This window comes from Malaclemys terrapin, chromosome 6 (genome assembly GCF_027887155.1).
Source record: "Malaclemys terrapin pileata isolate rMalTer1 chromosome 6, rMalTer1.hap1, whole genome shotgun sequence".
In the NCBI taxonomy this organism is placed as follows: domain Eukaryota; kingdom Metazoa; phylum Chordata; order Testudines; family Emydidae; genus Malaclemys; species Malaclemys terrapin.
The window spans coordinates 54,942,609-54,955,716 of NC_071510.1; the positions used below are offsets into that span (position 1 = coordinate 54,942,609).

Below are 13,108 nucleotides of genomic sequence, written 5' to 3' on the forward strand. Positions count from 1 at the left end.
TTAAAATATGGAAACACATTTTTCCACAATATGCTTTCCAGGATTTGTGTTCTATCCCTTCATGCCCTACATTTCATCCTGTAATACAAGCATCCTTAAAGTAAGCAATTCCATGAAAAATCATATGAAATTTGGAATGTTTCTAGTACATCATATTCCCCAAACACTCTCTGATCCACCCCCCACAAATCTGTCCCACTTCCCCCTTCACAGACTCATCACTGTCTTGCTCCCTGTTCCATTGCCAGAGCTGGGCAACAACATGGTTGTTAATGAAAAAATGTAGAGCAATTTTGGGGAAATAGTACATGTAAATACATGAAACATTTGAAAATGGAGGGTAAAAACCTGGTCCCACTAAAATCAATGGGGTTTGACCCAGAGCTCTTCAGAAATACCATAATGGGATAACACATTGCAAGAGGGATAGATATGATCCTCACCTTATTTAGCAGTTGTGTCCAACACTATTTTTGCTATGACAAGTATTTGTTTAATGCTTAGCAAAACAATTAAATTCAGTTATTTGTTCATCTTAGTATTAAATAAGTTGGGTAAAATTCTACCTTCTGTTCAATTCTCACAAGGCTCAAGCAAATGACCTTTGGGCAGGGGTCTGAGGAAAGCAATATTTCTCCTCCCAATCCAGCCATTTGGCAAAGAGCGGCTGCAATTCCAAATCTGCCCAACGCCATATTACAGCACATAGATTATAGTAGTAGATTGGATGCCAGCACACCTGCTACATGGGGGATTTAGGCCTACGAATCCCTGGAGCGGCTAATCAACTAGTTACTTCCCGGCTGATTCTGCCACACCTCCAAATCCCTTTCCTGTGCCTCTAAGAAGTGAGGCACTTTAGAGGAGAGCTCCATGGCACATAGGAGGTGCAGGAGTCCCCTGCTCAGCATTCTGTGGCCTGCCCATTTCCCCTGACCAATCTAGCAGCACAGCCAAGATGGTTCTCCTGCTTTTAAGGTTTTCTCCACTTGCAGATGATAGGGGGACAACCTCAGGCTCTGTGTGTGTGTAAGAAAATATCCTTACATGTACCTTCACCTTAAATATTCCTTTGGACAGGAACTACATGGAGACATGAAGCAGGGCTGTAGAACCTTGTATGGGAGAGGGAAAATGGAGTTCTTGTCATGCTCCTTTCTATCTGCAGAACACATGGCTGGAGAATTTGCAAACAGTCTGCATCCCTGCCATATACAGGCAAGGTCACACCAACATCTGCTGTGGGAGAAGGTGAGCTGGGGAGCACAGGTGGTACATGGAGAGTTTGCCAGTCATTACAAGTTATGGCAGAGAGAGAATGCCAAGCAGAGAAGTAGAGGGTTATGAAAGAAAGTGGGATGGGTGATACTGATGGAGGCAGAGCCAGCTGAGTGGGTTCAAAGTTGAGGTGTTGAGGAATGAAGGAGCAGTAGCTCGCACTAATGATGGTGAGGCTGAGAAGGGGAGTAGGGTAAGTGTTGGGATGAAGTCAGAAAATGATTGGAGAACACAGGATTGAGCTGGAAAGGTGTGGGGGAGCCAAGGGGGAGATGATGATTTTGGGGGTATAGAGAGTGGTGCTGAACAGGCAGGAAGAATATCACGTGTCCATGGTGGGATGGAGGGCTGCAGTGACCTGGAGCTTGCTCAGATTCATGGTGATTTGGAGTGGGAGTTGAAAAGCAGTATACAGTCAAGTAGGGCTGCTGACAAATACACTCACAAGGAAACCTACAGTAAGTTATGCTCAGCAGCTCCAGAGAAGAGAGCAGCATTCTAGCTTGGGGTGGGTACCAGTGATCCCCCCCGGCATCCACAACTCCAGTGTGACCTGCACAAAGAGCAATGTGAAGGGTGTGTGGACACAAAGCAGAATAGTGGTGGCAAAGGCAAGCTGCCCACAATTGTCTCTGAGAAGATATTTTTCTGTTTGTCACCTTTCTGAACAGTGGAGGGAGCCAGCATTGTTATGGCCTTAGTGCCTGGCTCTTTTTTAGTTTAAGTTTGTGTTTATTTCTTCTTCTCTATTTCAAAAGCTCATTTTGATGTGTATAAATAACTTATACTGATGACTGATTACAGAGATGGGAGACTAATTTGTTAGGCACTCTGACCTGCTTTGCAGGTACAAGAACCATCCACCGGAGAACAGATGGCTTGATTTTTGCAGTTGCACACAGAGGAACAGTTTACTCCATAGGTTCCCGGAGGGCAAGGAGTAGCACAATCAGAATCCTAAAACATACACAAATATATTAAAAAAATATTTGACAAAACATCAACGAGAGTTCAAACAATAAAATATCACCAGCACTTTCTCTAATCCTAGATTTAACTGACTTGTCAACCCCTTTCTGAGAGACTGACTGTTGTTATAGTATTACAAGTATAAGAAAATGTGCAGACCATGTCACATTCTAGGCTGTCATCAGGTCAGGCTGGGTTTACAGGAAATCATTAAGCAAGGCTCTTAATACTCTTTAAATCTACAATAAGTATTTGTTTTACATTAGTTGATGTGGGAGAGCATGTCACGTACCTGCCAGCACTTGGGTAAGCCAATATTCAGTACTACTGTACAAAGAAGCAATTCACAAAAGCAGAGTGTAATGTAAAATGGTAATGTAATGGAAAACAATTTGGACACATACAATATTCCAAAAAATATCATTTGATTAAAGTGCTCTTTCTACTATGCACAGTATTACTGATAGAACGTCTTCAAGGTTACATTTTTAGTATCATCAAATTTCTATATAAGAACAAACATCTGTGAGAACCACTGAAATCAGGTATCATGATTTGTAGAAATAACTGTATTTATTGTAGATTTTTACTATAAAATAGTTACTTAAATCCACAGATTAGTGCTGCAACAGTCACAGTTCCCCCAATTCCTTTCTGTTGTAGTAGGTATGTATACCTTATTAGCACTTTTCCATTCTCATCACTACATTATTTTTAAGAGATCCAAATGCAATTTTTTTCCTTTATGAGCCTGTCCCACAAGGAGCTAAGTGACTCTTGACAAGTGACAAGCTGAATGCTTTGACCTCCCATTAACCTCACAGGAAGGAGTACACTCAGCATTTCACTGAACGGGCCCTAACTGAAGGAAGTAAAGAAAAAAAATAAACTGTGAACTTCAGAATTATTTACCTTAAATCCAGGGGCACAGATGCATTTTCCAGTCACACTATCACAGTCAGCACCATTTTGGCAGCTGCAGATCTGTTGACAAGATTCACCATAGAATCCAGGAGAACATGTCTCATTACAGTAGAGTCCAGACCAGCCTGGCTTGCAGGAGCATTCTCCAGACATAGGATGACAGCTGGCAGAAGAAGATGAAAGGAATAAATAATTTGGGACTAAATATGACACCAAGATCCCAATGTAATTTTTTTCAGAGAACGACATGCTGATACAGATATGTTGTTTAAAGGACTTCACATACTGTGTATAAAGATATATATTTTCCCCAAACTAAACATATACAACACACACACAATTAGTATAATATAACATAATACAACATAAAGACACATACTTACCAATCTATGTGTTTATTTAGTTTGAAAAGAAAAGATCTATCTTTTCCATTTCTGTGTCGAAAAAACCCTACATATGCTACAGTTACCTTTCATGACTGTAAATTTCATGACATGAAAAATATTTAAATGATGAAAAATTCAAGCTTCCATCTATGCTTCTTGGTAATTCAGCTGTAACTAAAACATAATTGTTTTTCAAATAATGGTTAAAATCAGCATCTTATTTTCTTACAAAGCCCATTTAGAAATATAATCCTTTTGTCTGAGAAAGATGACGAGTTTCTTTAATAAAGCAACATTCAAGGAGTAACATGAATGCCCTTCTCTTTAAAGCTGTGGTTGAGAAGTGTATAACTGGCTTCTTTCCAAGAAATGATACCAAATCACTTTCATAGGGAGAAGTCAGAGGCACTGTCAAACTCAGTGACCTTTTAGAATGTGTCTAGTCTACACTGTACATACCTGGTGATAGACCAGCTGTCTCTACCTGAAACAGCAGTTCCATTGAATGGCCAGTCAGACAGCTGTTGCCTCATAACAAATGGACATCATCAGCTGTGCTAAGATATATGTGCTGGAAAAGTGGACACAATGGAGTACTTTGTGGCACTCTGGCAGACAAAGCACTTGCTTAATTCTTACCAAAGGAAAGCTTCAATATCCAAATCAAATATATTTACAATAGGAAGACTGTTTAAAGATAGTCTTCCGGCACTGATTGAAGTAAAGTCCCCTGAAGTGTGCTGGAAAAAATGTGTCTAAGTCCAGACACATTAAATGACCCATGACATCAAGGAAGTTTTACATGCCTTTAGACTTCCTTCATTTGCTGACGTGTGTGTGTGTGTGTGTGTGTGTGTGTGTGTGTGTGTGTGTGTGTACACACACACACATGAATAAAACTGAGAGGTGTTTTTTTTTCCTATTTGAAGGCATGAAAAGTATTTTTGGGTGTTGTAGAATTAATAATCACCATCTTTAAAATAGTCGCAAGTGAAAATAGGGAATGTGGCATTAAATGTATACATCTCTTTTTAACAAAGCATGACTAGTTTGTGTAAAACTGCTGTCAATGAGAGGAAAATCTAGCCCCTGATCTTTTCAACTGAGAAGTTTAGAGTGGTCTATTTAGTGCAGGGGTTCTCAAACTGGGGGTTGTCAACCTCCAGCCCAAACCCTGCTTTGCCTCCAGCATTTATAATGGTGTTAAATATATAAAAGTATTTTTAATTTATAAGGGGGGGGTCACACTCAGAGGCTTGCTATGTGAAAGGGGTCACCAGTACAAAAGTTTGAGAGCCACTGATCTAGTGTGTATGGAAACAGATAAAGCCACACCAACAAGCTATATGGTGTTTGCTGAGAACAGTCTATATATTAAAATATTAGAACACCAGCAGGTAATTGGGGCTGGAATGAAAATATTCTCAAAAGAAATACATGTTAACCTCAGGAAACACGTGATGTAGAAAGAGAGGCAGAAATGTGTTCCCTGAGAAATAAGTTCCCTATACCCAATTGCTTTTCTGTATGCCTCCAGAGGCATTTTGGATCTAATCCCCATATTTCTTATCACTACAGGAGGCATTCAGTGATATGGAAAGCATTCTCAACCTGCCCAACAATAGGCAGCATTGCATGAAGGAATAAGATAAATATATAAAAAATTAAAATTAGTGGTGCAGTGATTTCAGGAAATAAATCCTTTGAGCTGCCTTTTTTTTTTTTTTAAGAGTGTATCATATGAGGCAGACAGAGACATTGATATTCTGTGCCCCCCAGTGAGTATTAGTAAGGCATACTTGCACATATATTGATTGACACCAAAATTAGTATTCTGTAATTTGTAATTAGATGTAGGAAGCTGGAGCACTTTTGAAGCTTTTTGATGGTTCTCATGCAGTTAGCTTAATTGGCAATAAGATTTGTGTGTTAATATAGGGAGGTAGAATAGACATTGAGAGATGCTGCAAGTATTTCTGCTTTTTTTCCTGTTCATTTTTGTTCACAATTTAGGGACATATATGTATATTTCCTATATAAGCACTAAGATAAATTTCAGTATATTTGGTAATAATATAAATAAAGTTATTTAAGTCTGCAGTTTTCTGGCACACTTTATGCCATATATTTATTTCAAATTATAAAATGGTCTGATGAAAAAGCTATGTATATTATAGAATCATAGGACCAGAAAGGACCTCGAGAGGTTTCCTAGTCCGGTCCCCTGCACTCATGGCAGAACTAAGTATTATCTAGGCCATCCCTGACAGGTGTTTGTCTAACCTGCTCTTAAAAATCTCCAATGATAGAGATTCCACAACTTTCCTAGGCAATTTATATGTACAATTCCACCATAAAAAACCCATTCAGAAATACAAAATGACCTAATATCAACATTAAAAACACTATCAGCACACATAAACTGAATCCTTCCCTCTTCATCTCATCCACTCTTGTCTCAGAAAAAGCATGAGAAAATAGGTACGCTCTGAAGAGCAACATACTGGGGCTGTGTTAAACCTGGGATCATGAATAAGTCCTGAGTCAAGGCCCCACTATTAAGAATGACCTTGGCATGCCAGGTTGAGTGTTCCAGCTGATCTCAACTGCCAGGATGAAACAATGATGAAACAGAAAGCCCTGACAAGCTTATCAGATAAAAAATAATACAACTTGAACTGCATTCAGAAATTAACTGGAAAACAGGGCACTCTCTGGAGAATAGGTGTAGTTTTCTCCCTGTAGGAATTACCACTAGGTAAGTGAGGAGCTGCATTCTGAATCTTCTAAAGTTTTCAAATGATCATCAGATGCCACCCAAGTAGAGGGACTGCAGCAATCCAACCTCAAAGTGACACAGCACAGGTCCATATCCAAAAGAACTGGCCAAAGGCAGTTCTGTCTTACCAAAGGCAGATGGAAAGTCACTATTTGCTGACTCCTGCCATTTGAACCTCCAGAAGCAACTGAAGGTCTAACAAGCCCCACAGTTTGTGAATCTGAGTAGCAAGGGCAAACAAACCTGCTAATTAAAAGGGCTAGATATTACACACCAATTCTCCAGGTTGTTCCTGTAACCTTCTAATTTTATTTCTATCTTATCTAAGTCTAGCCTCAGCTAGCTCCCATTCATGGAAAATTGATCAATAGCATCATTTGGTCTAAGAGCAGAGAGACGTGCTGCACATCATCTGCATATGGTTGGCACTGCAGCCCAAACTACTTCACATACATATTGATGAGAGGGAGTAGAATAAAACATTCCATGAGAGAGCCCTTGGAGCAGATGGCCGGTCACCCAGTACTACCCTTGGAGCCATCTAGGACAGAAGAGAACAAAGTAACTCAAATACAACTCCATCCCCACCAGCGTCAGTAGACATGTCAACAATATCATGTGGTCAGTATCATTCAAGGCTGCTGATGTATCTAAAAGAATCAGCATGGATGCTTGATCTTTGTTCATCAACAGCAAGTGCTCTAACCCCTGGGCAATAGAGTCAGTCAGTCTTTCTCTTCTGTTGAAGCTGTTCCACTTGATATAAATAGTTAAATATTCACTGGGCTAGAGCATGGGTGGCTGGTGACCCAGCTTTTGGGGGAGGCTAGCCCCCGGCCTCTCCCGTTCTGCCCCAAGCCCTACCGCTCTCCCTCTGCTCCCACACAGGAGCCCAGAGCACCCTCACCATGGCCAACAGTCCCAGTGCCAAGCAACTACCCCCAACACCAGGCAGTATGGTCCAAGTGCAAGGTGGGTAGTGCAGCCCCAGCACTGGACACCCCAAGCCAGGACAAAGCACAGGGAACTGCAAGAGGGAGTCTGGGGGCAGAGCCACACCAGGCTGTTTGGGAGGCACAGCCTCCCCCAGCCTATACCTGTAGCCCATGGGCCAGAGAGAGAGACTGACTCTGTAGCATGATTGTTAGGGCACTCATAAGGGAGATCAAGGAGGGACTTGAACCTGGGTCTCCTACATCCCAGCTCAGTGCCCTAACCACTGGACTATTAGCTATACTGGGATGTATTAATAATTCTCTCTTTCTCCAAAATTCCCTCCTGGACCTCAGAGACCTTCCCTCTGAACATTTCCATGAAAAGCTTCCATTTTGACAAAAAATGTTTAATGGAAAAAGTCCCAATCAGCTCTACATAGACATTCCCTGATGTGTTTATGTAAGAGTAAGTTCTTTCCCACCAGGCTGGCATTTAGTCACAGAAGATAGCCAGAAACAACTGTATCATCAAAAGTGGAAGGGAAGTATCCTCAGTGGGGCCTATGTTTTCCCCATTATTATTCATAAGTTATCTGATTGCTACTAGCTGGTGGTCTTAATCACCCCCCAGTACGAAGGAAGAAGAAAAATATAAAAATATCTTGTGAAGCCTGTGAATTTTTGCTTTCCTCCCCTCACTTTTCTCTACTCAACTGTAACATGCACTTACACACACACATGTTCCCACACCCACAACAGTGCTAAGTTCCATTGATTTGTCATACAGAAGGGAAAATGTTCAAAAAAAGATCAGCCATATGCTGCTGTTTACATTTGAACATTTGTGATTTGATTTGACCACAAGCTGTCTTCCAGAGGTATAAATGAAGGAACAGCTGTGTTGAACACAAATCAGAAGTAATCCTTGAAATATCAGAAATGCTATACAATGCAATACTTTCCTGTCAAACTAAACTTCTACACTAGTCTTCAGTTAAAATTGCAGAAAACTGGCTAACCATAATTTATACACATAGTGCTATGAGGGCCAAATACTGCTGTTTTAAGTGCCAGACAAGGTGCAGAGAAATGGGGAGGGATTATAGTTTTTCTTATCCTAAATTCTCTCCCCAATCCATAATTTACTGGATTTCACATCCTGTCCAAACAGTATTGTTTCAAATCACATTTCAAGTAGATGGGATAAACAGAAGTACAAGTACACCAACATACAAATACGTAAGTGAAATATGAGAGAAATGCAGCCCTCTCTTACATGGCTTGTCAACAGAAGTTATGCTGAACAATTTAAGCAACCCAAGAATTTATTTCTCACAATGCCCTCTAACAGGATCACACAAACAGAGATATTCAAAAGGAGATTTTTTTCATTAACGTCCCAGTGCATTTTAATGTTACTTCTAAATTCTGAATAAAGGCTTTATTTTTATGTATAAAAAAATGTGCATCTCAGATACAAAACACAACATTGTTCTGTATAAGAGTACATCATTTCTGCAAATAGTTTTAACACAGCAATCCGTGACAGCAAAACATTTGGCATATGTACACAAAACTTATCTGACATATTGTGTATTATTAATGGAATTACGTGTGAATGAATGCAAAATTATTGGAGTCTTTCATATAGCCAGGTGTGCTTTATAAGAAGATAAGCCTGGTCATGAGAATTATATTTTGATTGTATGTTATCTTGTCTTATCTCCCATCCCTTCCCTAGTATCCCAAAGGGATTATCTCAGAATTTCTGGTTTATAGATTTTTATTACAACATGTTAAGGCTTTGTGGGTCCCATAGATACATACACAATGCAAAAATATTTGGCTCATGATTGCCTGAAAAGAGTCACGTGATGAGTTAGTAAGTTGCTACTCTGAAACCTAAGTTTCTATTGTTTAGCTTCTCTGAGTCAATACTACAGAGGTATGGAGAAATGTAAATCAAGTAGATTGCTTATACAAATAATTTTATTCAATTTCTTGGCATCAAACTTCACCTTTTGTCGAATGTTAGATTAAATGAAAAAGTTACATTTTTGAAATTTATAGTCATAATGGTGAGAATTCCAGATATATCTCATTAAAACAATCAGCATGCTTCCTCCCCACAATATATATCTTGGGTCTGATTCTCCTCTCACATCAGTTTTGTGTGTACGGGATGGTGTACTTCCATTTACTTGATTGGAGATACTCTTAATTAATAGTACCCCAGTGTAAGTGAAAGGAGAAGCAAGTCTATTGACCTCATATGGTGAAAAATGTAAAGATTTATTTTTATATGTGGTAAATTTAGACAAGGCCAAGACCAGGTCAATATTTATCTCGTGTCAATGAATCTTGATATTCATCTTAAAATCTATTTAAGGACATCAAATAAAGCTGTAAGCCAATATATATCTATTTATCTCTATCTCTATATCTATGCAGTTCTGGCTCTACTTGTTATTGTGTTTCTTACCATGATTATAAAAACATTAAATAGTCTCTCTGTCTAAGCTTTGTGGCTCTTAGCTGATTCACTTTTCCTGGAAACCTAAGGAACTTATTTCCTTATAATTTACATTCTTGGTTAAATGTTCCACCTGGAGAAAATCTGCTAAAAGATATAACAACATACCTGCGAGTGTTCTGCAAGTGACAGGGGCATTTTTTGTCACACTTGAGACCATAGACTCCCTCAGAACAAAGCCTTGTTTCACAGTGTTCTCCCGTATATCCTGGATCACAGAGACACGCACCACTAATATGATAGCATTTCCCTCCATTCATGCACTGGCAGGTCTTTGCACATTGCACTCCATAAGTCCCCACTGGACATTCATCCTGGCATCTGTGAAAGTCAGGAAAAAATAGGTTTACTTGCCTTAAATTTAAAACATTTTTGGAGTATCAATGTAAAAATGTATTTTAGTTTCTGAAGAGTTTTCTCTGGACAGAATTCTTAAAATCATTATAGGTGGAGCTAGTAATTTTGCTTCTATTTAAGGTTGCCTAATACTTTGCACTATAAGCTCCTGTTTTCAACTGCTTATAACTTTGCCAAATTTTAACTTTTATATGCTTGTTATCAGCCTCAGACTAAATGTTTTTTTGGAAAGTTTCAGCAAAAACATTTCATTAGTTTCTGAGTACAAAAGTTAGGGGAAATAGTTTTTCCAATGTTAAATATGTCCCTCTCTCTCAAACACACACACACACACACACCACCTCTATTAATGGCTGGTTCACACAGTAGGATAACCTACTAACACTAACAGTTCCTTCTTTAGCTCAAGTAGTCATTTGTGCTATGATCTAAAACTCCTGACTTTGTACCCAGCTGATAACCATGAGGGCTGCAGACTGGGAATGTAAATATAGTTCCACATGGTTTTTCAGTTTGTTTTTTTAAAAATGCTAGAAATGACATTCAAAAACATATGTTAGAAGAAGATTGAGTGGGATTCTTGGCTCAAACAGACACAGGGTAGAACTGGTAGCCTGAGAAAAGGGGAGATATGATAGCTTTAAGCCACCTTTGTGTGTCCATGGATCCTGGGCTACTCCAGTGGCTAGCGAGACCCGGAGCAGGCCTGTCTAAATTACAACAAGCTTCCTGGGTTTCCCTAAGGACTGCTGCACTGCCTGGTATTTCTGCACTCTGCCCACACACACACACATTACACCAGGACTTGTGAAGAGGTCCTTGGAAGGCAGCCACACAGCTGTCTTCCACAGTGCTTGCATCAGAGGAAATGCACACCCAGATGAATATGGATCTTTGGGGGCCCCTCTGTGCCACTCTGGCCCTTTTGTGCAGAATAAAGAGGCCAGAGCAAGGATCTCACCCATTATGGTTGCAATGTCAAACACCCAAAAGTTAAGAAACGTAAATGGCAAAGCAAAGGTCAGTTCATCCCCAGAGTAAGTATGCATTATGGTACTGACTTTAGTTACACAGTCACACAGTATTTGTTCTATAGGAACCCTGCCTCATTCAGTGCACAGGATGGACAATGAAGAATCAGTAAGTTGCAAGAAGAGAAAGCCTGGTCTCTTGTGTTTAATGCTTCTGTACTGGGATTTTGGAGATCTGGATTCCCTCCTTTGCTCTGTCCCAGGATTCCTATGTGAAGACGGGCAAAACTATCTTAATGTACAAACGGGTCAAACTAAATTTTCACAAGCATTTCCTAATTTTTGAGCACTTGACTTTCCTATCTACTTTTAATATAGTTTTTTGTATTAAATATGAATAATAAACACATTTGCCATCCTTAGTAGTGAAGCAATTTGGAATTACCTGTATAGAAGTGATTGTGAATATGATTCAATATTGTCAAAATATGGGAGTACGGCTCTGTCTTTAGAAGTAGGCTTGACATCCTAACTCTAAATAAGACTTAAGACTTATTGCTCCTAAAGCATGGCGAAGTTTTAGTAAATAGATAGTATTTCTCCTTGGGTTTTAGCTGCGGAAACTGTTGCCAGTCAGTCACCAGAAATCCTAATTCTGCTTTAAACAAATTCAACATGTTGATGAAGGGGATGATACTATTCCCTAGTAGGAAAGAGATTACCAAATGGCAAGCAATTGCAAAAAACGTTATTTTCTCCAGTGGAGAAAGGCTGAAAAGGAGAAGAATTAATCATTTCTCTCAAGAAGGAACTTATACTAAGACCTCAGGTTGAGTTTCTTCCTGAATGGTTTAGCTAGATACTGAGGAGAGAGATGTAGTTTCCTGGAGCATGGTATGCAATATTTGGAGAGACAGAAAAATTCCTCTAGGGACTCAAGTGAAGTCATGTAAATGGGAAGTCAGTGTAGCAGGCATTTTTCATGCTGCCAAGTCACTAACAAATACTGTGCTGGGGATCTGGGTCAGTGTTTCATTTTAAAGAAATTGTCAGCCTAGCAAAGAAAAGGATAAAAAATTCAATTGTATTAAAAATAAACATTCAAAAGAAAAAACCCAACAAGGTCTGTAAATCTGTGCAGAAGAATGTTTAATAATAGATTAGTATAAATGCAAAGAGATTGGTGGAGGCTGTACTTTCTATTTAAATCAACAATTAAGCTATAAAAACCCATCTGTACGGAGTTGTCCTGCTGCTATAGGACTTGTCACCCAAACACCTGTTAACTGCTTTTTAAAATGGGTTTGCACTGGATGTGTTACATGGTTTTTTATTATTTTGAAGATTGTGAGGGAACGGAGCTATCTCAGTTTGTGAGTTGAAATAATCCATTATGCAAATATGAGGATAGAAAAAGATTTAGTCACACTTTCACAGCATTCACTGTGACCCTCTCTTAGTTCCCCCACTGCCGTTGTGTTTCATTTAATATGAAGCAATTTGCTCTTTAAAAACAAAACAGGGCAGATTTCTAAAATCTCTCTTATGAATTCTGTAGCCATTGGGATTTGTAAAGTGCAATTGGACAGGATTTAACAACTTACTCCCACAAGAACACAAAGGGGCTGAACTTGTGGGGTGATTTCAGTGAGAATTAGAGGCATTCAGCACCCCTTGCAGGATCAGGCCCTGAAAGATGAATAAGGCTTGCATAAAGGTTGTTATTTTTCCTGTGACAGCTGACATAAGAATAAAGCAAAAAGTCTATGCCCAACAGTGTTTGCTCTTTAGAACATAAGCTGGTTGTAAGGAGATAATTGAAGGTTAGGGGGGAAAAATCTGAGTTAAGACCAGCTGCTACAGATGTTTTCCACACAACACTAGTGCTCTACCAACATATGATAAAATACATACTGAAACCACTAACAGTTCCCTGTAATTCAGTCACATTAACTTTTCTAGGTTTCCGTTACGTA

General features: G+C 39.4%; 1 protein-coding gene across 1 annotated transcript in view; it reads right to left on the minus strand.

The window, feature by feature from the left end:
- MEGF10 (multiple EGF like domains 10) overlaps positions 1–13,108 on the minus strand; it is a 149,072-nt gene that overhangs the window by 46,971 nt on the left and 88,993 nt on the right. The window contains exons 9-11 of the mRNA XM_054032883.1: positions 9,913–10,125; positions 3,160–3,334; positions 2,115–2,235 (exon numbers count right to left, since the gene is read on the minus strand). Of these exons, the coding sequence (XP_053888858.1) occupies positions 2,115–2,235; positions 3,160–3,334; positions 9,913–10,125 (509 nt within the window). The remainder of the gene's footprint in view (positions 1–2,114; positions 2,236–3,159; positions 3,335–9,912; positions 10,126–13,108) is intronic.